The sequence below is a fragment of the Mandrillus leucophaeus genome, unplaced genomic scaffold, assembly GCF_000951045.1.
Source record: "Mandrillus leucophaeus isolate KB7577 unplaced genomic scaffold, Mleu.le_1.0 Scaffold316, whole genome shotgun sequence".
Taxonomy (NCBI): Eukaryota; Metazoa; Chordata; class Mammalia; order Primates; family Cercopithecidae; genus Mandrillus; species Mandrillus leucophaeus.
In genome coordinates this window covers 3,637,862-3,660,118 of record NW_012103321.1, presented here as the reverse complement: position 1 = coordinate 3,660,118, position 22,257 = coordinate 3,637,862, and the positions used below count along the sequence as shown (strand labels likewise).

General features: G+C 35.5%; 1 protein-coding gene across 1 annotated transcript in view; it reads left to right on the top strand.

Annotated features, from left to right (window-relative positions):
* The window catches only part of SRFBP1 (serum response factor binding protein 1), a 70,986-nt gene that overhangs the window by 35,703 nt on the left and 13,026 nt on the right, over positions 1–22,257 (top strand). Inside the window, exons 5-7 of the mRNA XM_011987788.1 lie at positions 16,228–16,309; positions 17,061–17,775; positions 19,273–19,310. Coding sequence (XP_011843178.1) covers positions 16,228–16,309; positions 17,061–17,775; positions 19,273–19,310 — 835 coding nt within the window. The remainder of the gene's footprint in view (positions 1–16,227; positions 16,310–17,060; positions 17,776–19,272; positions 19,311–22,257) is intronic.

The following is a 22,257-nucleotide window of genomic DNA, read 5'->3' as shown; positions in this document are numbered from 1 at the left end:
TTTAATTTTTAATATTCGCAACTCTAGTGGAGGAGTTTTGATCGGGAGAGAATTACAACCCCATTGTATAAAGTAGAAACTAGCGCTCATGGAGATTAGTTTGTCCAGATCAGTACAATCAGCTAGTTAACTGAACAAGAATGTAAATCTGTGTCTTCTGAAGGTTTCATTAACATAACAAGCTTTTGATCTGGATTTCATTCTAATTCATTCTTCTGTATAATCTGATGTTTCATCATTAATTATGACAAATACTGGATTTTCCTATGTTTACTTTTCTTCAGGATTGCTGTGGAATCCATGTGATGGGCTTACTCTTTGAATTTTTAAATATAGTACAACTTCAGAAACTAAATTCTTACCAAAGACTTTTGTTTGAGGTCCTGATTAGATTTAGATTTAGTATTATGTATTGTGAAAGGATATTTGGAACAGATACTGCATGGTTTTTACTTTTCTTCCTCTCCATCATACCTAAGGAAGAATCATCAATCCACTGGCATCATTAATAGTTCATGGCAGTAATTATTAATAGTACTCATAGAGATGTAAGAAATTGTTGAATATTAGAGTCTCAAAGTGTTGAGAATATTTTTCAGGGAAAATCCAAAGATTAAAAAGTTATTTGAACTGGATGATGTTAAGGTTTTTTCCCAGCCTTAAGAAAAAAAGCACTGATGCTACATTTATGTAGCATCATTTCTCTACAATTAATTGATATTAGTCATTTTACATTTTAAGGCATTTTATGGCAAGAAAAGCTGTCCTTGTCAGAAAAGCAACACAAAAGTTATGAGTGCAATTTTGCAGTAAGTATTTTTATTCCATGTAATTCATTCATAAAGAGAAGAAAGGCTTAGCATGGCGGCTCAGCCTGTAGTCTCAGTGCTTTGCTCCCAAAGGAGGCCAAAACAGGTGGATCACTTAAGCCAAGGAGTTCAGGACTAGCCTGGGCAACTTGGTGAAACCCCAACTCTACAAAAAAAAATCCAAAAAATAAGCTGGGCGTGGTGACACACAACTGTAGTCTTAACTACTCAGGAGGCTACATTGGGAGAATCACATGAGCCTGGGAGGGCGAGGCTGTAGTGAGCTGTGGTCATGCCACTGTACTCCAGCATGGGTGAAAGAGTGAGACTGTGTCTCAGAAAAAAAAAAAAGAGAGAGAGAGAGAGAGAAGAAAAAATGTTAGCAAGTGTAGCTGGGACTACAGTCATGCGCCACCACACCCGGCTAATTTGCTAGTGAGTTTCTTGGGTTCCTTTAGTATTGTGGATATTAGACTCTTACCAGATATATAGTTTGCGTATATTTTATGTTTTCATCTAGCAGTTTTATAATTTCCATCCTTACGTTTTAGCCTTTAATCCATTTTGAGTTGAGGTTTGTGTATGGTGTGACATAGTGGTCTAATTTTTTTTTTTTTTTTCATGTGGATATCCAGTTGTCCTAATACTGTTTATTGAAGAGACTGTCTTTTCCTTGTTGTATGTTCTTGGAAGCTTTGACGAAAATCAGTTGGCCGTAAATGCATGGATTTATTTCTGGTGTCTCTATTCTGTTCTTTTGGTCGGTATCATTGGTGTTTCTGTGGTTATCAGTTGTAATATTTCCTCTTTCATTTCTTATGTATTTGAGTCTTCTCATTTTTTTAGTCTAGCTATATAGGTTTGTAGTTTTATATCTTCAGGAAACCATCTCTGGTTTTGTTGATCTCTCTTGTTTTTCTCATGTCTCTTTCATCTGTTTCTGCTCTAATCTTTATTATTTATTTTCTTCTGCTCACTTTGGGTTTAGTTTGTTCTTATTTTTCTAATTCTTTGAGGTGTAACTTTAAGTTATTTATTTGAGATCTTTTTTGATGTAGGCATTTATTGTTATGAACTTCTCTCTTAGAACTGTTTTTGCTGTGTCCCGTAAGTTTTGGTATGTTGTGTTTGCATTTTCATTTGTCTCAAGATACTTTTTAATTTTCCCTTCAATTTCTTCTTTGACTTATTAGTTGTACAGGAACATGTTGTTTAATTTTCATGTATGAGTGAATTTTTCAAAAATTCCTTCTGTTACTGATTTTTAGTTTTATATCATTGTGGTCAGAAAAGATACCTGGTATGTTTTCTGTTTTCTTAAATGTGTTGGGCCTAATTTTGTGGCCCAGCATATCATCTGTTTGGGAGAATGTTCCTCGTGTTCTTGAGAAGAAGTTTTCTGTTGCTGTTGGATGAAATGTTCTGTAGATGTCTATTAGGTCTATACAGTCTAAGGTATACTATTAGCCTGATGTTTCCTTATTGATTTTCTGCCTCGATGACCTGTGCATTGCTGAAAGTGGAGTATTGAAATCCTCTGTTATTATTGTATTACAATCTGTCTCTCCCTTCAGCTCTGTTAATATTTGCTTTATATATTTGGGTCCTGATACGGGGTGCTTATATATTTACAACTGTTATATCTGTCTGATAAATTGACCTCTTTGTTTATATAATGACCCTTGTCTCATCATACAGTTTTTGATTTTGTCTTTTTTAACTAAGTATAATTACTCCTACTCTTTGCATGGAATATCCTTGCTTCGTTTCTTCACTTTTAGTCTATGTGTCCTTACAGATAAAATAAGTCTCTTATAGGCAGCATATAGTTGGGTCTTATTTTTTGTTTGTTTGTTTTTTGTTTTTTAAATTCATTCAGCCACTATGTGTTATGATTGGAGAATTTAATCTTTTGACATTCAAAGTAATTATTTCTGCATATGGATTTACTACTGCCATTTTGCTAATTGTTTTCTGGCTGTTTTGTAGCTCCTTTGTTCCTTTCTTTCTCTCTTGCTGTGTTTCTCATTAAATGATTTTCACTAGTGGCTACTTTGATCATATTTTAAAACTCTATACTTTTATTCCTCCTTCCACTTCATTTTGGTGTTATAATTTACATGTGTATTCTTTAACAAACTATTGTAGCTAACAATATTTTAATAGTTTTGTCCTCTCATCTTTATATTAAAGATACAAATGATTTGCACACCCCCATTTAGAGTATTAGTAGATTCTAAATTTGACTACTTATTTTAGCAGTGAGTTTTATCATATATTTTAGTGTTAAAAGTAGTGTTCTTTTCTTTCAACTCAAAAAACTCCCTTTATCATTTCTTCTTGTAAGACAGATCTGGTGGTAATGAGCTCTCTCAGCTTTCGTCTGAGAAAGTTTTTATTTCTCTTCTTTTCTGAAAGACAACTTTGCCAAGTACAGTATTCTTCATTGGCAGTTTTTTTTGTTTGTTTGTTTGTTTTTCCATCAACACTTTGAATAAATCATCCCACTCTCTCCTGGCTTATCAGGTAAGCCTTTACTGAGAAATTTGCTGCTAGTCTTATTTGAACTCTCTTACATGTCATTTGCTTCTTTTCTCTTGCTACTTTCAAGATGCTTTCTTTGTCCTTGATTTTTGACAATTTGATTATGTGCCTGAGTGTAGTCTTCTTTGGATTGAATCTGATTGGGGACCTTTGACCTTCCTGTACCTAGATATTTATGTCTTTCCTCACATTTGAAATTTTTTCTGATGTTATTTCTTTATGTAAGCATTCTACCCCTTTGTTTTTCTCTTCCCCTTCACAAACTCCTGTAATTCAAACATTTGTTCTTTTGATGCTGTTCCATAAATCTCATAAATTTAATTCATTCATTTTGATTCTTTTTTTCTAATTTCTCCTCTGACTATATATTTTCACATAACCTATCTTCAGGTTCACAGATTCTCCTGTTTGATCAGTTCTGCTGTTGATGTTTTCCATTAAATTTTTATTTCAGTGTATTTTTCACCTCCAGAATTTAAATTTTTCAAGTAGTAATTTTAGTCATTCTGTTAATTTTCTCATTTTGGTATTTTATTGTTTTCTTTATATTATTAATTTGTTTCTGTATATATTTTGAAGTTCTGTAAGCTTTCTGAAAATAATTATTTGAATTCTTTGTCATTCTGTTCTAGATCTTCATTTATTTGGGGTCAGCTACTAGGATATTATTCCGTTATTTTTGTAGTGTTGTATCTCTTAGGTTTTTTCTGTCTCTTGTTGCCTTATGTTGATTTTTGCATATTTACAGAAGTAGGGACTTATTCTAGTGTTTGCATACTCGCTTTGTCTGGGAGAACCCTTCTCCAGTCAGCACATCCAGAGATTTTGGGCAGGGTGTCTGGTGTGATTTGAGGGCAGGTTTGCTGCTGGAATCCTTGGGCAAGCCAGCCTGGTGACCAGGTCACCATGTGGGCTGGCCTGGCATCTGGGTTCATGTGATAGGGCCTGAAGACTGGATCAATAAGGGCTGGGCTAAAGACATAGTCTACACGGGTGGTCTTGGGGCCTCAGTCCTTGGCATTCAGCCTGGAACTGTGAATGCTGAGGTGGACCTGGACCCTGGGTCTACTGGAGTAGGCCTGGACTCTGGATCCTCTGGAGCCTGGAACCATGGGGGCTGACTGGGTATCAAGGCCAGCATGGAGCATAGGTCCACAGGGCTAGTCTAAACTTAATATTGCTGGTGCTGGCATGGTGCCTGGAATCACTGGGACTGGTCTGGATCCTGGGGCCATGGGGACCAGCCTGGATCCTCTGTCTATTGGTGCCAGCCTTAGAAGCTGATGTGCAAGTGCTGGTTTAGAGTCTAGGTCGACAAAAGCTGGCCTGTATCCTACAGCCTCGGGGCAGGCCTGGGACCTGTGTAGACAGGAGTGGTCCTGCACCCTGGGTCTGTGTTGGCTGGTCCAGTGGGAGTCTTCTGGGACAGACCTGGACCCTGGGTCTGCTGGAGAATGGGGCATCAGAGGCCAACCTGGAGAGTGGGGCCTTGGGACTCAGCCTGGCACTGGGCAGGTCTGGAGCCTCTGTCTGCACGTGCCTGCCTGGTGTTTGTGTCCAAGGGTGCCAACCTGGTCATGGGGCAGATCTGAAACCTGGGGCCACAGGGGCAGACTTAGTGCTGCATAGGTCTGTATCCTCAGTCACAGGGCCTGGCCTGGTGCTTGGGTGGGCTTGAAGCCTGGAGTTACAAGAACCACCTCGGTACTGAGGTCAGTATATATGCTGAAGCAACTGAGGCAGACCTGGACCCTGGGGTTTGTAGGATCCTGCCTGGTGCCAAGGCAGGCGTGGAGGCTTTGTCTGAATGTACCAGCCTGGAGCCTGGGATCTGACAGGTCTGACAGAGGGTGACCTAAATGCTGAGACCACAAGTGCTAGCCTGATACTGGGCTGCCCTGAAACCTAGGGCTGGCCCAAAGCCTGGGACTGTGGGGATCATCCTCTGCTGAGGGCAGTTCTGAACCTGGGGCCACTGATATTGGCCTGTCTTGGGACAACCGAGAGACACAATTTGCTGTGTAGGCCTAGAGCCTGGGACTGCGGCATTCAACCTAGCACTGGGGTGAGCCTGGAGTCTCAGTCGTTGGTTACCAGCGTGGAGTCTGGGCCGGTGACGGCCTTCCTGGTGCTGGTTTTACTGGAGTAGGTTGTGTTTTGGGTTCCCAGGCAAAGTATAGTGCTCACCTCTCCCTCCCATCACCACATGGAAAGTATTTCTCACCATGGTTTGCTGCCTGGGGTTGGGGAAGGGGTGATTTGAGTAGTGTAAAACTGTTCTTCCTACTCTTTCCAATGTCTTTTTGTTGTTGTTGTTGTTGTTTTTCTTTTTTTCTTATTTCTGTGCTATACCTAGGTGCTGTAATCTCTCATCTGTTTTCGTTAGCTCTTATAAAGGTATTTTTTTGTGTAGATAGTCATTCAAATTGATGTTTCTGTGCAGGTATGAGCCCTAGAAAGTCCTGTTCTGCCATCTTGCTGACATCCATCCCTATGAACATTGTTACACATTTCTTTTGGGGAATATACCTGAAAGTGGAGTTACTTGGTTATGGAACATGGCATATTTCAGAAACTAGGACCAAAAATAAAATATTATAACAAAATATGCTCCTTTCACCTTTATTTTCTTATTGCTTATGAAATGACATGAGTTTTGGGAGCTCTGGCCAGGAACCAAGATAAACACCAAATATATATTTCTTTATTCTATAACAGTATCACACGTATGTTCAATTTAGGAGATACGCTGGTTTTCCAAAGTAAATGTACTAATGTATACTCCCACCTTCAGTATATGAGAGTTCTAGTTAAGATTGTATTGCTAGTCTTTTTCATTTTAGATATCCTAGTGCATGTATAATACCTAAATTTAATTTGCATTTTTCCATTGACATGTCATCATTTTGTTTGGTCATATGCATATCCACTTTTGTATAGTGCCTGGTTTTATCATTTTTTTAATATTTAATTGGTTTGTTTTCTTAATGATTTATACGAGTTCTTCAGATATTTTGGAGTGAACTCTTTGTCAGGTTGGAAATAGCTGCCTTTATTATTTGGCTTCCTTTTACTTTGTTAATAGGGTCTTTTGATGTATACAGTTTCCTCATTTTAATTAGTCTCTTCCATTATAATAATATTTTCTCTTTCCCCCTTTTCATGTTTTCTGCCTACTTTTATTTGGCATTTTCTTACTATATTTTATATCTATGATCTTTTAAGTTCTTTTTGAAACTGAGAGGTGGAAAATAAACAGATGAAGATGTGATATTTTAAAACTCACAGAAAGTATTCCATTCTTCAGATGGGTGGAAGGATAGATTCATGCATAGTTCTTGGTAAGTTTTCTGAGTAGGGTGGCCAGAAATGGTTAAAATGACTGTCCTGTGTATGTGCATCTTTTTATAGTATGTAGATGAGCATGGTCCTGAAAGGATTACCTTACCGATTTCTTGCCTATCTACTATTCTTGCGAGCAAGTCGAGTTGAGGAAAGTGGTTCATGTTCTGCAATAATGGCAAGGATAATTCCCATAATCTCTCAAGGGAAAATATTCTGGGCCAGGTTTGTCTTTGGAATTTTTGCTTTCTATATGTCCTCAATCTTTTCCATTTTTCTTTTAGAAACTAGTGCCATAGTGGAACATCCCATCCTGGTCTGTTCAGTTGTTCTATGCTTCTTTTCTGGCACTCAACTCCATCATCCCCTTTAACCTTCCCTTCCCAGTAACTCTGCCACCAGTACCAAACTGTAAGATCCAAAGACCCATAAAATAGTGATAAGTATAAGCACTGTTTGATTCAGTTGTGTCACATCACTACTGAAAATTCGTTTTATTTTTTTAATTTCTACACTTTTAATTTTCTCAAGCATTCATTTCCTTCTGTCATATTATTAACTCCCTATGGCTTTCCAGTGTTAAAAGGGCAAGTTAGAGAGAGGTTCATTTTTGGCCTCTGCTTGCCTAGAATTTGTTATAATTACATGGAGTTCTGCATAGTTTTCCTTTTTGTTCTTGTTGTTTTGTCCTATTTTTATGTGTTTGTTCTTCCTTAGTTGACTATAGGACATATACGTATGGTGCTCTGGGACCAAATACCTTTAGAAATTGATCCACTCCTGGAAATAGGAACCAAGGAAGAGTGTAACTGGTATTTAATGTAAGTTTTAACTGAAGATAAACATCACTATCACTTAAAAAACAGACCCAGTGGCTTAGGAGAAGTAGAACAGTGATTATGTCCTCTCCCTTTTCATGCAGAAAAGAAATAATAGCTGCAGATACCCCTACTACAAAGCTATTACTTCCTCCAGTTGATTAATGAATGATTAGCTTGAATGATTAAATGACTGGCTTTATCACTTACGCTTATGTTCATTCCCTCACAGTAATGTTCACATATAACATTTTGTGTGTATGTATATGTGTGTATCAAATTCCCATAAAACTTTATTTAATTTTCACAAAAAATCTATTTATATATGACCAATTTTCAGTGTTTTTATTAAATGTCTTCAAACGCAGGAACACACAGTAGACAGAATATTGGAGAGTATTTTTTTCATCACCACCTAAATATCCATGTTTAGTTAGCCACATTACTCGTGATCCAGCCAAATGGACTGTTTGCTATTATTTTTCTAAATGTTTTTGATAAATACAAATATTAATATGTGGGTTTATATCATCAGATAAAAATCTATAATTGAAATTAAGTCCATCTGATATTCAAAGTACTGCTACTAGCATTCTACCTCCACCAGTTTATTTATAGTCAGTTTGTTTTAGGTAGTATTTCAAAGAAGAGATCTTTTTCATTTTGGGGTTGTTTACATTCTGAGATACATCCAAATACTTTTCTGTTTATAATAAATACCCATATACCCAAATAAAAAATTTCCATTAAAAGGTAAGGTGTTTTCCCTTTTTTATTTAATGTATTTGAAATGGAAGAAACTGGAGGTATGTTTCTGAAAACCACAGTTTCCGAAGAATTTTCCATGGCAAACATTACGTCAGTTTTAAATAAGGAAAGCTGTGGTTTCCTTCATACCTCCTGATATTGGGAAGACTTTTTCATGCAGGTGTAAAAACTGTTTTTTCATTGAGATTACTTAGTAGCCTTTTAAGTTTCAAAATAAATTTATTTAAGATACATCAGTGTATTTCTATTCCCTTTATAAATCTCCATTTTCTATCTCATCTATGAAGCCTATCACATTCTGCCTTGTATTAGTTGTTTGTGCATTTGTCTTAGCCTTTTAAATTAGAGCAACATTGTGAGCTTCAAAAGACAATCTCTGTGTCCTCATGTGAAAGATAGTGTCTTCACATAATAGTAAGAGTTCAGTAAATACAAAGAGGGAAGAAGTTAAGTGAGGAAGGAAGATGGGCAAGAGAGAAATAAGGAGGGAAAGAGTCTGTTCTACTCATTCTTATGAGTTTCTGCACTTAACCCAGTGCAATAAGCAAGATGCAAATATTATCCCAGTGCAATAAGCAAGATGCATATATTATCTCAGTGCAACAGAGACCCAAAACCCTGCCAAAGTAATAAACCTGAGCCCATCTGCTTCATCAACTTTTTGTTTTAATGCTTATATTTCATTTCTTTTCAAAAACACATGAAGGGAGCTTTATGCAATTTATAGTGTAAAAAACATTTGGAGTTGGGTCATGAAATGTGAAAGTTATCTCAGAGTTGAAAAGAAAATTTGTTGAGAATACTAGACTGAATTCCAAAAACAGATTTTGAGTTCTAGCTTGTTCCTAATTGGGTAGGTAATCTTGAAATCAAGCCTAGAAGGTTAGTCTCATTGATTGATAAAATCTTTGGTCCATTTCTCCTTTAGATCTTGTTGAAATTTGAATTTTAAAAGTTAAATGTGGGATTTTCTAAGAATAAAATTCTTAAGAATAAAATTAAAGATTTAAAATGAAAAGCTAAAAATATTAAATTTGACTTTCTCTTAGGAAGAATAAAAATACTTAAATAATTGCCATAATTTACTAAACTGGTATGTCAAAGACTTTCTTTAAAACCAATATTTTTAAGTACATGTGTAATTTTATTAGTCTTTTAAGAATGGAAAACTAAGTTTAGTATTTATAAAACTTATAACTAATGTGTATGTTATTAAGATTTTCATTTGCACAGTTTTTTTCCCATTAGAATATTTTTTCTACTCCCATAATTGCAAGCAACTGACATTTGCAAATTACATGTCATCAAGATGAAATACAAATTAGTTAAAAATAGCTGGCAACTAAATGTAAGGAATATTGAAGGACCAGATATATACGAAGGAGATATATGTCTCTCCTACAATACACTCTGATGTTTAGGAATGCCTTGATTAAATAATTTTTAATTCAGTGAAAGCCTCAATTCTAATTATTATGATTTCTTATAGTGTTATAATAACAGTATTCTAATTAGTACTTGAGCATAACTTGTGCCTTTTTCTTTGAGACTGACACACTTCTAGGGAGTAATTGTTAATATCCTCATTATAAGTTGTGAACTCACACTCTGCAAAGATTCTTGTTTAGCAAAAGTTAGAGGTTTCTAGGAGTTTCTGCATTTCAACTAGTGTTACCTTCTCCCTAGCTTTGTGACCTTAGGTTACTTACCACCTCTGACTCTTGTTGCTTCTCATTTCTGTAATAAAGAGCTCTTCCAGATCAAACGTCCTGATGTTGCATTTTAGTCCCTCTTCAGAGTTGTTATGGCATCCGATAAAAATGACAAAGCTCATCTTCCCAGTGTTTAGATTTCTTTTTGCCTCAAAACTTCACTGTGTCATGCACTCACTATGTCTGTATTGTAATTTTTAAATATGTTTTGTTAAGTATTATTAACTCTAACATTTTACATATTTCAATATAACAAGTAGTTCATTCTCTAAGATGTTTGGCCATGGTATTGGATAGGCAACTTTATCAAAATTTCATTTATAAAAATTAGAAGCACTGAGTACATTTTGAACTGTATATACACCATAAGATTATGGTACAGAGTAGGTACAGCACATACTTCACAGACATTTTTGTTAAAAAATTCTCAATAAAATAAACAAGAACTTGAGAAACCATTTATTTTCAATAAACAGAATGGTATTTCTACCCATGAAGCGATGTTTCTCTTAGCCATTGTTGAGGACGTGGATACTTCCACATAGTATAAACTGGATTTTGTATTTATGGTTATTCAGAACTTTCCCAGAAGCAAAAAGTGTATTCTCTGGTATGGTGCGATTATAGGAAATCAAATGCCCACATGTCATCCTTTTCATGAATAAGCCACATTCTCATCAAATATTAGCCGAAGTATAAAGCATCAGAATATGTTTTGTATTTTCCTTAAAAATAACTACCCTTATCAACAAAGTACTTATTAATAGAAAAATATATTTGGTGTAGAGGTTATTTTCATAATCTAAAACTCAGAGGTCATGAAAGTTTGACTCATGAAAATTTTAAATTTCTCACCCAGAAAATTGTCCAAAAAAAAAGATTTTAAAAAATACTAACATTGCAAATACGTGTGAAAGGACACAGCTAATTTTCTAAATCTGTGATTATTACTTATGATGAACAAACCAGCAGAAAAAGAACAAAGCAAGATTTATGAACAGATGTTTGTAGAAAAGTACATACTAGTGGTCTACTAACATAATGAATAAAAAATAACGTTATAATGACTTACTGTTTTTAGTTTACATTACAGAGTTTTTAGATTACAGGAAACAAAAAGTCTGCTAACATTCTGCATGGGAAAACCGCATAGAAAAACATACTTTAATATATTGCTAATGGAAGTGAAATTTGGTAGAGCTCACTTGTATGTGGAATCTAAAAATGTCAAACTCGTGGAAATAGAGAGTAGAATGGTCGTTACCAGAGGCTGGGGGCAGGAGTAGTACAAACTGGAAAAGGGAGAATTGGTCAACAGATAGAAGGTTACAGTTAGAAAGAAGAACCAAATTCTGGTGCTCTGTCGCACAGCAAGGTGACTACACTTAAGAATATATTTCAAAATAGCCGAAAGAGAGGATTTTAAATGTTCTCATCACAAAGAAATGATAAATGTTTAAAGTGATAGATATGCTAATTACTCTGATGTGATCATTCTACAATGTATACATGTGTCAATATCACTTTGTACCCCATAAGTATAGAAAATTATTGTCAATTAAAATAAAACAAAAAACATATCCTAGAGTTTTATAGCAATATTTATATATAACATTTTATCAGCTGATAGCATTAACTGTTATTCTTCAAAAACAAATTGCATATAATTACAGAACCTAAAACTGTAGTATACATAATTCTACATAACTACTCATTTTATATCCCTACATACCCTGTAGACCCAGACTTTTATGTTCTCCTTTGGCTCACTGCTGTTATATATGGCTGCAGAGCTGCAATTTGACAACTACAATGTGAGTGACTCTCCTGGGATTATGCAACACTGTGGCCTTTTTCGAATCAGTCTCATTTTTTATTAACTTGATATTCTTCCACAAATAAGTGCTCCACAAAGATTGCAACATAAAAACACAGTTATAGAAGAGGACATTAGAAAAAAAAAAATCTAAAAAAATCTTCATTGATGAGATTTGTACATAATTATAGAATTGTAAATCTTTTTCTAGAGTCTTTCAGAAAAAAAATGAAATTCCCTGAAATCAGATTACTAAATCAGAGTTAGTCTAGGATATCTTCCAGGGCAGAGAAACAGCTTTGCTAAATAAAATTAATGATAAAATGATTCTTAGCAAAATAGCATTTACCCCCAGAGTCAACACTAGATAAGCAAGTGTTACCACTGCTCTTCTAAAACTTGTTATAACTAAGATGGGAAGGTATAACTAACTCTGTAAAGAAATACCCAGTTCTGCAAAGATTTTAGTAAGTTGTCAAAGCAGGGATTTGGAAACAGCAGTATACTACACAATTTTTTCTTTCTTCCTGATTTTTTAGTTCTGCCCCACCAAGGATTGTATTTGCATGTAATTTAGAGCAGGCATCACACTTTTTCTATAAAGAACCTGAAATGAATGCCTTTGTAAGACACACAGCTTCTGTCACAACTACTTTGCTTTGCCATTGTGTCATTAGTGTAGACATAGGCAGTATACAAATGAATGTGATTGACTTTGTTCCCATAAAACTTTATTAAATAAAAGAAGTTCCAGCGGCAGGCTGGAACAGCCCCCATGGGCCATTTTGCCAATTCCTGGTTTTGAAAATCGAATACTTCTACAAGAATTTTTTTATAAAAATGGCAGTACTCTGTTATTCCTTTCCTGCTTCAATTGCAGTTAGTTCATACAGAGTTTACCCCTACAGCAACATGTTTATGTACTGTATTAGCTTTTTCATTTTAAGCACTAGCTGTTAACTTTATGTTATGGTAGGTAAGGATTTAGATCTCTTTTCTCCTTCAGGCTCTAAGTCATATATCCCCTCCATCCTCCTCATATACTTATCTCCTGATATCCCTCCTTATCCCCTCCATCCTCCTTATATACTTGAATCAGATTAGATGAACATTTAGTGATTATGTTATTGTTACTGTGAGTCATGTACTGAGTTATTATTACTTTTCTTTTTCTGCATAATATTTCTGTTTTCTACCATTTGTAATAGGTTTATTTTGTTAGTTCTCTGTCTTATCTCTAGTGTAACACCAGTCTCTCCATCTGCTATTGACATGTCCTCTCCAGATAGTCAACACACCAAGTATCCCCAACCTAAGTCTCTTGTCACCATCATACTGGAAAATTCCTTTTGCCTGATCTTCTGTTTCTTGTCTCCTATGCCATTCTTATTACTTGTATTCTTCCTCATTTTAGGGGAGCCAGTAGCTTCTTGGGCAGAAGTGTACACGGGATATAAATTTTTTTGAAAAAACTTTGCGTGTGTGGAAGTATTTTTCTTCTTCCCTAGGTTGGAAATTCTTTTCCTTTATAATTTTAGAAGCATTAGCTGCTCTATAGTTTGAGTTCAAGAATTAAAGTCTGAAACCATTGTGATCTGTACATCTTTTCTTTTTAGTTTATTATTTGGTGACTTGTTTTACTATCTGAAATCTTGTAGGTCCCAATATACTGATGTGACTATTTTCATATATTGTTTTCAGTCTTGCTAGCCTGAAAATCATGTTTTCCATTGGGGTTTCTATATTCTAGCTTTTAATGCTCAAGCAAGCATGTTTGACCTATGCCTTCAGCAGCCCAGGTTGTCTCAGGATACTCAGGATACTCAGGATACTAGCAATAGGCTTCCTTCCTAAATTCTCTTCTGTCTGTCTTTCCTGTATCAGGAAACTCAGCAGCAGGTTGAAGAAACGGGTTCACTTTGTGCTGTACTTAAATGAATGGTCCATAAGTAGATGACATTTCTTGGAAAAGGTTGAAGAGAAGCTGTGTCTAATAGTCGGAATAGAGGTGTATCAGTTTCCTAAGGCTGCCATAAGAAAGTATCACAAATTGAGTGATTTAAAACTACGTAAATTGGCCAGATGCGGTGGCTCACGCCTGTAATCCCAGCACTTTGGGAGGCTGAGGCGGGCGGATCACAAGGTCAGGAGTCCAACACCAGCCTGGCCAACGTGGTGAAACCCCATCTCTACTAAAAATACAAAAATTAGCCGAGCGTGTTGGTGGGTGCCTGTAATCCCAGCTACTTGGGAGTTGGGATATAGAGAGACAGGAGAATAGCTTGAACCTGGGAGGTGGAGGTTGCAGCGTGCCGAGATCATGCTACTGCAACTCCAGCCTGGGCAACAGAGTGAGACTCCATCTCAACAACAACAAAAAAAGGTAAATTTATTTTCTCACAGTTGATGAGGGTGAAAGCTTGAAATTAAGGTGTCAGTGAGGCCACACTTTCTCTGAAAGCTCCAGAGGGGAAACCTTCCTGCTTCTTTCAGCTACTGGTGGCTGATGCCAGGATAACTCCAATCTTTGCCTTAGTGTTCACGTAGTCTTTACTGTGTCTCTCTGTGCCCCTGTATCTAAATATTCTTCTCCTTATAAGGAAACGAGACATACTGGGCTTAGGACCACCCTGAGCCACTGTGATTCCATCATAATTTAATCTGCAAAGACTTTGTTTCCAAATAAGTTCACATTCCGAGTTTCCTGGTGGATGTGAATTTTGGGGGGACACTATTCAACCTAGTACACAAGATAATTAAATAGCAGGTGGTCCTGGCACAGGATTTGCACCAGGTGTAATTTAAATATTCTTTGAGTGACATTACTCAGATGAATCCTCCAAACAGAATAGCTTGCATACTGCCATCATCTTGTTTTTATTTCGGTATTCGTACATTTATAATTCTGGGTTGGAAACACCTTATATTTGACTATTCACAATGAAGGGTAAATTTAGGATAAAGACATTTGAAACTGGTTGTTTTACTTTCACACACTAGTGAAATTTATTCACTAGCTTTATTAATGTATATTGGGTACCTACCACTCACTATTCTAGGCATTGAATCTTTAGCAATGAGGCAAACAAAGTCTCTGCCTCATAGATATGAAAACATCTACACTGCCATGCAGTGGTAAGTGATGTGAAGCAAATAGTGATGGGAAGTGTTGTGCTAGTTGAGATGACATTTAAGCAGAGACCTGAATACAGTGAGATGATCACCCGTGTATATATTTGGGAGTAGAGTATTCCAGGTAGAGAAGAGATTGCAATGGTATGGCCTAAGCATCAGAAGGCAATAAAGCTTAAAGAAGAACAGATATGGAAATAGCATGATTTGATTACATTTTTAAAATCCGCCATGGCTGCTATGTGGAAAACTGACTGTTTAGAGAGCAGATTGCAAAGGAGAGTGCCCAGGTATAAGTTTAATTATGTTGGTCCAGGTGAAAGGTGTTGGTGATTTAGTCAAAGGTAGTAAGAATAGAAATGATGAGAAGCGACTGGTTTTGGATATATTTTACATTTGGAACCACAGAGTGTCTTGTGAGTTTTGAGGGAAAGAGAAATATTGGGAAAGAATCCTTACAGTTTTAGGCCTGAGCAACCAGAAGAATGGAAATTACATACAATCAGATGGAAAAGCTACAGGAGAAGCAGATTAGTGAGGAAAAAACAGAATTCCGTTTTGACAATGTGAAATAGATGTCAAGTTAGGTGGTTTGATGTATCAGCTTAGAGCTCAGTTGGAGCTGGAGGTCGAAATTTAGATGTTGTCAGCCTTCATATGGCATCTCAAGTCATTAGCTGGCATTGTGATTTTTCCAAATGTGTAAATATATTAATATTGTATATAATGTCCCCATTCAGTCATCATCAAATATTTATAACGTGTTTTCTATGATCAAGTTATTGTTCTAGGCCCTGAGAACGTGTCAGTGATAGTAGACATTTAAAATAGAAATATGGAGCATTAGATAATTTCTGGGTCTCTGTTAAATGGGACTTCAAGTATTACAGTAGTCTCACCCAGTTTAGCACTAATATGTTATTTGATTCTTTGATATTTAGTCATCTTAATTAGATCATTTAAGCTCTTTGATAGTAAAAACTATGTTTTTTTTTTTTAATGTTACACATGGTGCTTATCACAATTCTGGGAACATTAAGTATCCAAAGAATATTTATTAATGATTAAGTGATAATTTTAATTATTCAACGGCAGTAATATTTTTGTCAGGATGATCTTTGTCTCTAGCATGGCTCGATTATACAGATAACTTATCTAAGGAGAATATTAACTAGTTCTATTCTCAACTCTAATTTTAAAGACTATGATAGATTTTATTTTATTCACTTTCAATGGTGTCATTTTTATTTTATTTCCATACATTTATTATATTTTTAAATTTGCAGCCAGATTCTACTGCAACTGAAAGAGCAATTGCCAGACTAGCAGTACATCCTCTTCTGAAGAAAAAGATAGATGTGCTAAAAGGTATGAATTAAATGACTTTTAAGCCATGTACTTAATGCCTTTGTAGACTTTGGATAATGGTGATTCACTTATTTTAACTCTTGAGGTTCTATTATAAATGTAAGTTTCTTTCAAATATTTACCAATGTGGAAGGTGTCTGAAAATACAGAAAGTGTGATCTCTGAAGAAAAACCAAATCTGTATTGTTTAATAAATTCTAATATATGAACATATAATATGTAACATATATCTTTCTATATATAATATATACAAGATAAAATTGAATAGTTTTTAAAAAATATTGACATAACTCATTACTTTTGGTTTTCCCACTTAGGAACATAATTTTTTATATGTTTATTATAAAATATATTTATAAAATGAAATGTTTTTGTCACATGATACTGATTTTTATGTCTGAAAGCACAATTTATAATACTCAATGCATTATTATTATATAAATTAAAGTTGCCATTTCCTTTTATTTGTATAATGTGATGTTTTTACTGTTCTTCATAACTCCAAGACATGAAGAAAAGATTTTCTTTTCATTTTCACGATTTAAAATGAATACATCTGAGCATATCATATGTTTGGTTTTTAAGAAGTCAAAAGATTTCTTTGTGAATTCAGACCCATTATATGTATTTAATATCAATTCCAACTGCCCTCTTAAATCTTTTCAAATAATTTTTTTTAAATATTGTTCTAAAACAGTCATGTTTTATGTATTTCAGTGCTAAAATGAGTCATGCACTATTTCTCTTGCAGCTGCTGTCCAAGCCTTTAAAGAAGCAAGACAAAATGTTGCTGAAGTTGAGTCATCAAAGAATGCTTCAGAGGACAATCATTCTAAGAATACTTTGTATTCAAATGATAATGGAAGTAATTTACAGCATGAAGGAACTATTATCAGTGAGCAAAAAGTCAAAGAAACCAAAATACTGGCGAAGAAACCAACACACAATTCAAAGGAAAAAGTAGCCAAGATGGAACATGGACCTAAAGCAGTGACTATTCCAAATGCTCCATCAAAGCCTTCAGAAAAGGATTCTGTAGTTTCCCTTGAGTCCCACAAGACACCTGCTGACCCAAAGCTGAAAACACTAAGTCAAACTAAAAAAAACAAAGGATCTGATAGCTCACTCTCTAGTAACAGTGATGGCGGAGAAGAAGTATGTGAAGAGGAAAAGGAGTATTTTGATGATAGCACAGAAGAAAGGTTTTACAAGCAGTCTTCCATGTCTGAAGATAGTGATAGTGGTGACGACTTCTTCATTGGGAAAGTCAGACAAACAAGAAAGAAGGAAAGTAGTTGTCGTTCTTCAGTTAAGGAACAAAAACCACTCGAAAAAGTGTTTCTTAAAGAAGATACAGGTGAAACTCATGGGGATACAAGAAATGACAAAACCAAGCCAAGTACAGAAACCAGAAAGTTAGAATCAGTGTTTTTTCACTCTTTATCTGGATCTAAAGGCTCTAGAAGGTAAGATTCTTTTTCTGTTCTGAAATAATCATTAGTTCTTTTTTAAAAAGCTAGAAATATCTACGTGTCCATATATGAAGAGACTATAATTCTAGTTTGTACAACCCATCCTGTTTTTAGACATGGCCCTCTCCAAGGTTATAGTGGGATATTAGGTACAGATAACATATGGCAATGCCACATTTGTCCAGTTTCATCAGAAAATGAGATGTTATAGCCAAATAATATGCCAGCTGATTTAAATTTATTCCTTCATTTATCAAATCTTTGAAACTTTGAAATCGTTTTTGATGAAAAACTTTTGAAAATGTTTCACATGTCTTTTTAAACAGAACTTTCTGAAAAGAATGTGGTGTATTTTCTTGATGACCCAGGACCATTATTGTAAACATCAGTCGTTTTACTGTATAGTACCGTTTCAGTATGTAAGGCTGCTTGCCCTTAAACTGAGTTTCTCCAGACTGCTTTTTATGTGGTGATGTTGCTATCTCCATCTCTGTTGCTCACCACTTTTCATAGTTGTTCTGTTATAAATCAGTAAGTTTACCTTTATTTGTAATTCCAGTTTGATAAAGGATATCTTCACATTTTAGAGTAAAGGTTATGTTTAGCTGATTTCTTCAGTAACAGCTATAAACTGTTTTTGCATATATTTACAAGTCAGGGATAGTTTTTAATGAAATAGAAAAATGTGATGTAAAAATTTTTCAAAAATGTCACAGTATGTATTGCAAAGACATAAAAACACGTGGAGTGTTGAAATAATTAAAATATTTACTTCTGTTTTCCAAACTTGCCTCAAAAAGCTACATTTTTTTCTCATTTGAAAATGGCATACCACTATCCCTTTACCACAAAATATAAATCTTTTTTTTTTCTTTTTTTTTTTTTTGAGACAGAGTCTTACTCTGTCACCCAGGCTGGAGTGCAGTGGAATAATCTTGGCTAACTGTAACCTCTGCCTCACAGGTTCAAGTGATTCTCCTGCCTCAGCCTCCCGAGTAGCTGGGATTATAGGAACATGGTGCCACACTTGGCTAATTTTTTTTTTTAAGTAGAGATGGGTTTCACCATATTGGCCAGGCTAGTGTAGAACTCCTGAGCTTGTAAGCCACTGTGTCCCGCCAAAATGTAAATCTTAATTTTTGATGTATGAGAGTCATTCTTTCTGTGAGAAGACTTTAGAAATTCTTTATCTAGATAATCCCCAAGAGTAAAGGCAAGGTAACCAAGACAAGACATTTTCCATTACAAACAAAATTCTCTTTAAAGGTGGTGAGGGAAGTAGGTCCTCACATGTCTGTAGTAACATTGGTTTCTAACAAACCTTTATTTGATACACAACCTGGGACTTTCATAATTATCTATTGTTTGCTGGTGTGACTAAGGAGTATAGTAGCCCTTTGAATTAGTTTTATCATCAATTTTGTTATGTTATTTTCTTAAGATCAGAGGATTTATCTTCAAAAAGTCATAATGGTGTTTTTCTTCTTTTAGAAATTACAAAGAACAGGCTCCAAAAACAAGATCACTAGGTATGTATTCACACTTGCCTAACCTTCATATGCAGTTAAGCTATGTTTTACCAAAGTAAAAGAATGAAAAATTGTTGTTGCTTAGTATAGTCTGAATGAATTATGTACCCACAGAAATATTAATAGAGCATCTTATAATTATCAATATAATTTTTTGTTGTTGGTTTTCTTTTTTTCTATGTCCTGCCAGAGGGAAAAATATAGATAAAATTTATCAGGAAATATTATGTCTATTTAACTTATCTCAAATTAAATCAACACATTTTTAAGTAAATTATGTAAGTTATATCTTAATTATTAGTGATCCTAAACACTAATGCCATGCCATTAAATATTGAATAACAAGTATATTACTTTCTTAGGCAAGAGTATAATCAGAATATTTTCAGATTAATTCATAACAAATCTAAGTTTAATGTATTTGGGGAGAGTGACTTTTCACACAATCCTAGACTTTCACTAACTGAACATAGCAAAAATTCATTTCTCATTCACATCACAGTCCACTATGGTGAATTAGCAGAGAGGCTGTGTTCCACATAGTTATTCAAGGATCAGGCTTCTTCCATCTTTTGGCGTTTTCCTCCTCCAGATTCCAAATATTCTCCATTTGCCAATAGAAGGGAATGAAGTACATGGAGAATTTTGCAGATTTTTGTGAGCCAGGCCTGAAAGTAGCAGAAACCAGTTTCACTCACATATCATTAGCCAGAATTCAGTCACATGACCCCATCTAGCCACAAAGGAGCTAAAAAAATGCAGTCTTACTATATATCTAGGAGAAAAGAGAAAGTGGAATTTTGTGAACACATAACTTTTTCTGCCAGTGACCATACTTTCTATCACCAGATGCCCATTTTGTTTGTCCTCCTACACAGAGCACATTTACCTCCTTCCCAAGGAAGCCAACCCAAAGTCACATCCAGTCACTGCATCTAGCTCAAAGTTCAGGATCACTGGTCATGCAGTACTTTCCATCAAATGTCACGGATGAGATTCCTCAAAGTTTGGTGACCTTTGTACTGAAAAGAAATTCATACCATGATATACCACGTATCGAGTAGCAGAACAGGGACCAAGTAATGAAAATAAAACTCTTAATTGCTTAAGGGAGAAATGGAAGCCACACAACAGGTCTACTACCTGAAATTCTGCTGAGCAAAGATTATGAAGGCTCTGAGAGGAACTTCCTTATCCATTGTTTTTCATGGTCCCTGTCTAGGAAGGGTCTTTGTTTCATGGCCACATCTGAGGTGGGTATTTAACATCTCTTTGGAGTTTGCCCCAAGTCACTGGTACAAATATAAAGTGATGAAGATTGTACAAAGTTCCACAGAGGTTTTTTCCATCCCAGGCTTGTGATTTCTTTCAGTATACACTTCCTCAAAAACTCAGTGGATTTCTGACCTGTGTTTCCTTCAGTCCATCTGTGGGCTAGTTACTGTACTGAAAAATCTTTCTCAGAGCTAGTTCTCAAACTTGTCTTATTTATGTTTGTTTGTTTGTGTTTTGTTTTGTTTTTCCCACTTCCCACTCTCATTCAGCATCTACTGCACTGACAATTATCAGGTTTGGATGGGAAAGCCATACATTTAGTCTTACCTCTGCTCTAGGGCTGAGTTGCTGTGGGCCTTTTATTGCTTAAAACTTTTCTTAGACTTGCAGGTTACTGTTTGGGAGTCAAAAGCTTTTCTAAACCTTAAGTTCCCAAATATCTAGATTCTTTCTGTTCTCTCTGTTCTCTTTTGTGTAGTGCATTGTCAAGGACAGCCAGTAATACACTGATCTTTTTATTCTTTCCAACTGGTTACCTTTGTACAGCAAACTCCATAGGCTTGTGGCCTGCTTGCCAAGTTATCACGGACAACAGTTTTATCTATTTCTTTGGCACATAGGTTTCTTACTTCTCATTGTCAGTTATCTGTTTCCTTGCTACCCACCACTGAACTGCTAAGCCAATGCCAAATTTTTATGTTATTGTAATGGTACTTCAGAGTACCGATTTTAGTATTATTCATGGTAGACTACCTGCTATAACAAGTAACTGCTAAATCTCAGTGGTTTGTCATCCATCAGTCTGTCTGCTCCTTGGAGTTTTATTCTATCTTGTGCCTCTTGCTGCCTGTGGATCCTAGGAGTTCTCTTCATTCATCAGCAATAGAGAAGTAATGGAAGATGGAATGTGAGGTTTTTATGGTCCAGGCCTTTTACTCACATTTTATTGGCCATCACTCAATTAGCCATATGACCTCACCTAACTGCAGCAGGAATGGAAAATATTCTGATTGTATGCCTAAAAGGATGATAATACAGGATTTGGCAGAAACATGTCAGTATGCCCCATTTATACCGTATATTCACAAACATAGGATAACTGTAAATATAAGACATACCTACATTTTCACAATGAGAATATCCAAATAAAGGGGTTTTCGTGCTTAACTTGTATGCTTAAAATATTTACCAGTTTATTTACATATACAACTGTATGTAATATATAAAATAATACTTTCATTTAGAAATACTGCCTTATTCAAATCTCAGTTTTTATGAAACAGGTTCTTTTTAAACTTTTCATCACTACAGCCACACTTTGAATATTATAACAGATTTCTAGAGCACATGTGATTTGTATAAGATAAGGTTGTTTTGATTTCTGTCTAGATAATATTTTGTAAATATTATCCCAAACTATGCACTGGTTTATATAACATTATTACATTTGTTTTCTTAAAGAAGTCTTTAAAAGACTTCTGACAGGCCGGGCGCGGTGGCTCATGCCTGTTGTAATCCCAGCACTTCAGGAGGCTGAGGCGGGTGGATCGTCTGAGGTCAGGAGTTTGAGATCAGCCTGACCAATATGTCTCTACTAAAAATACAAAAATAGCCAGGCGTAGTGGCACACGCCTGTAATCCCAGCTACTCAGGAGGCTGAGGCAGGAGAATT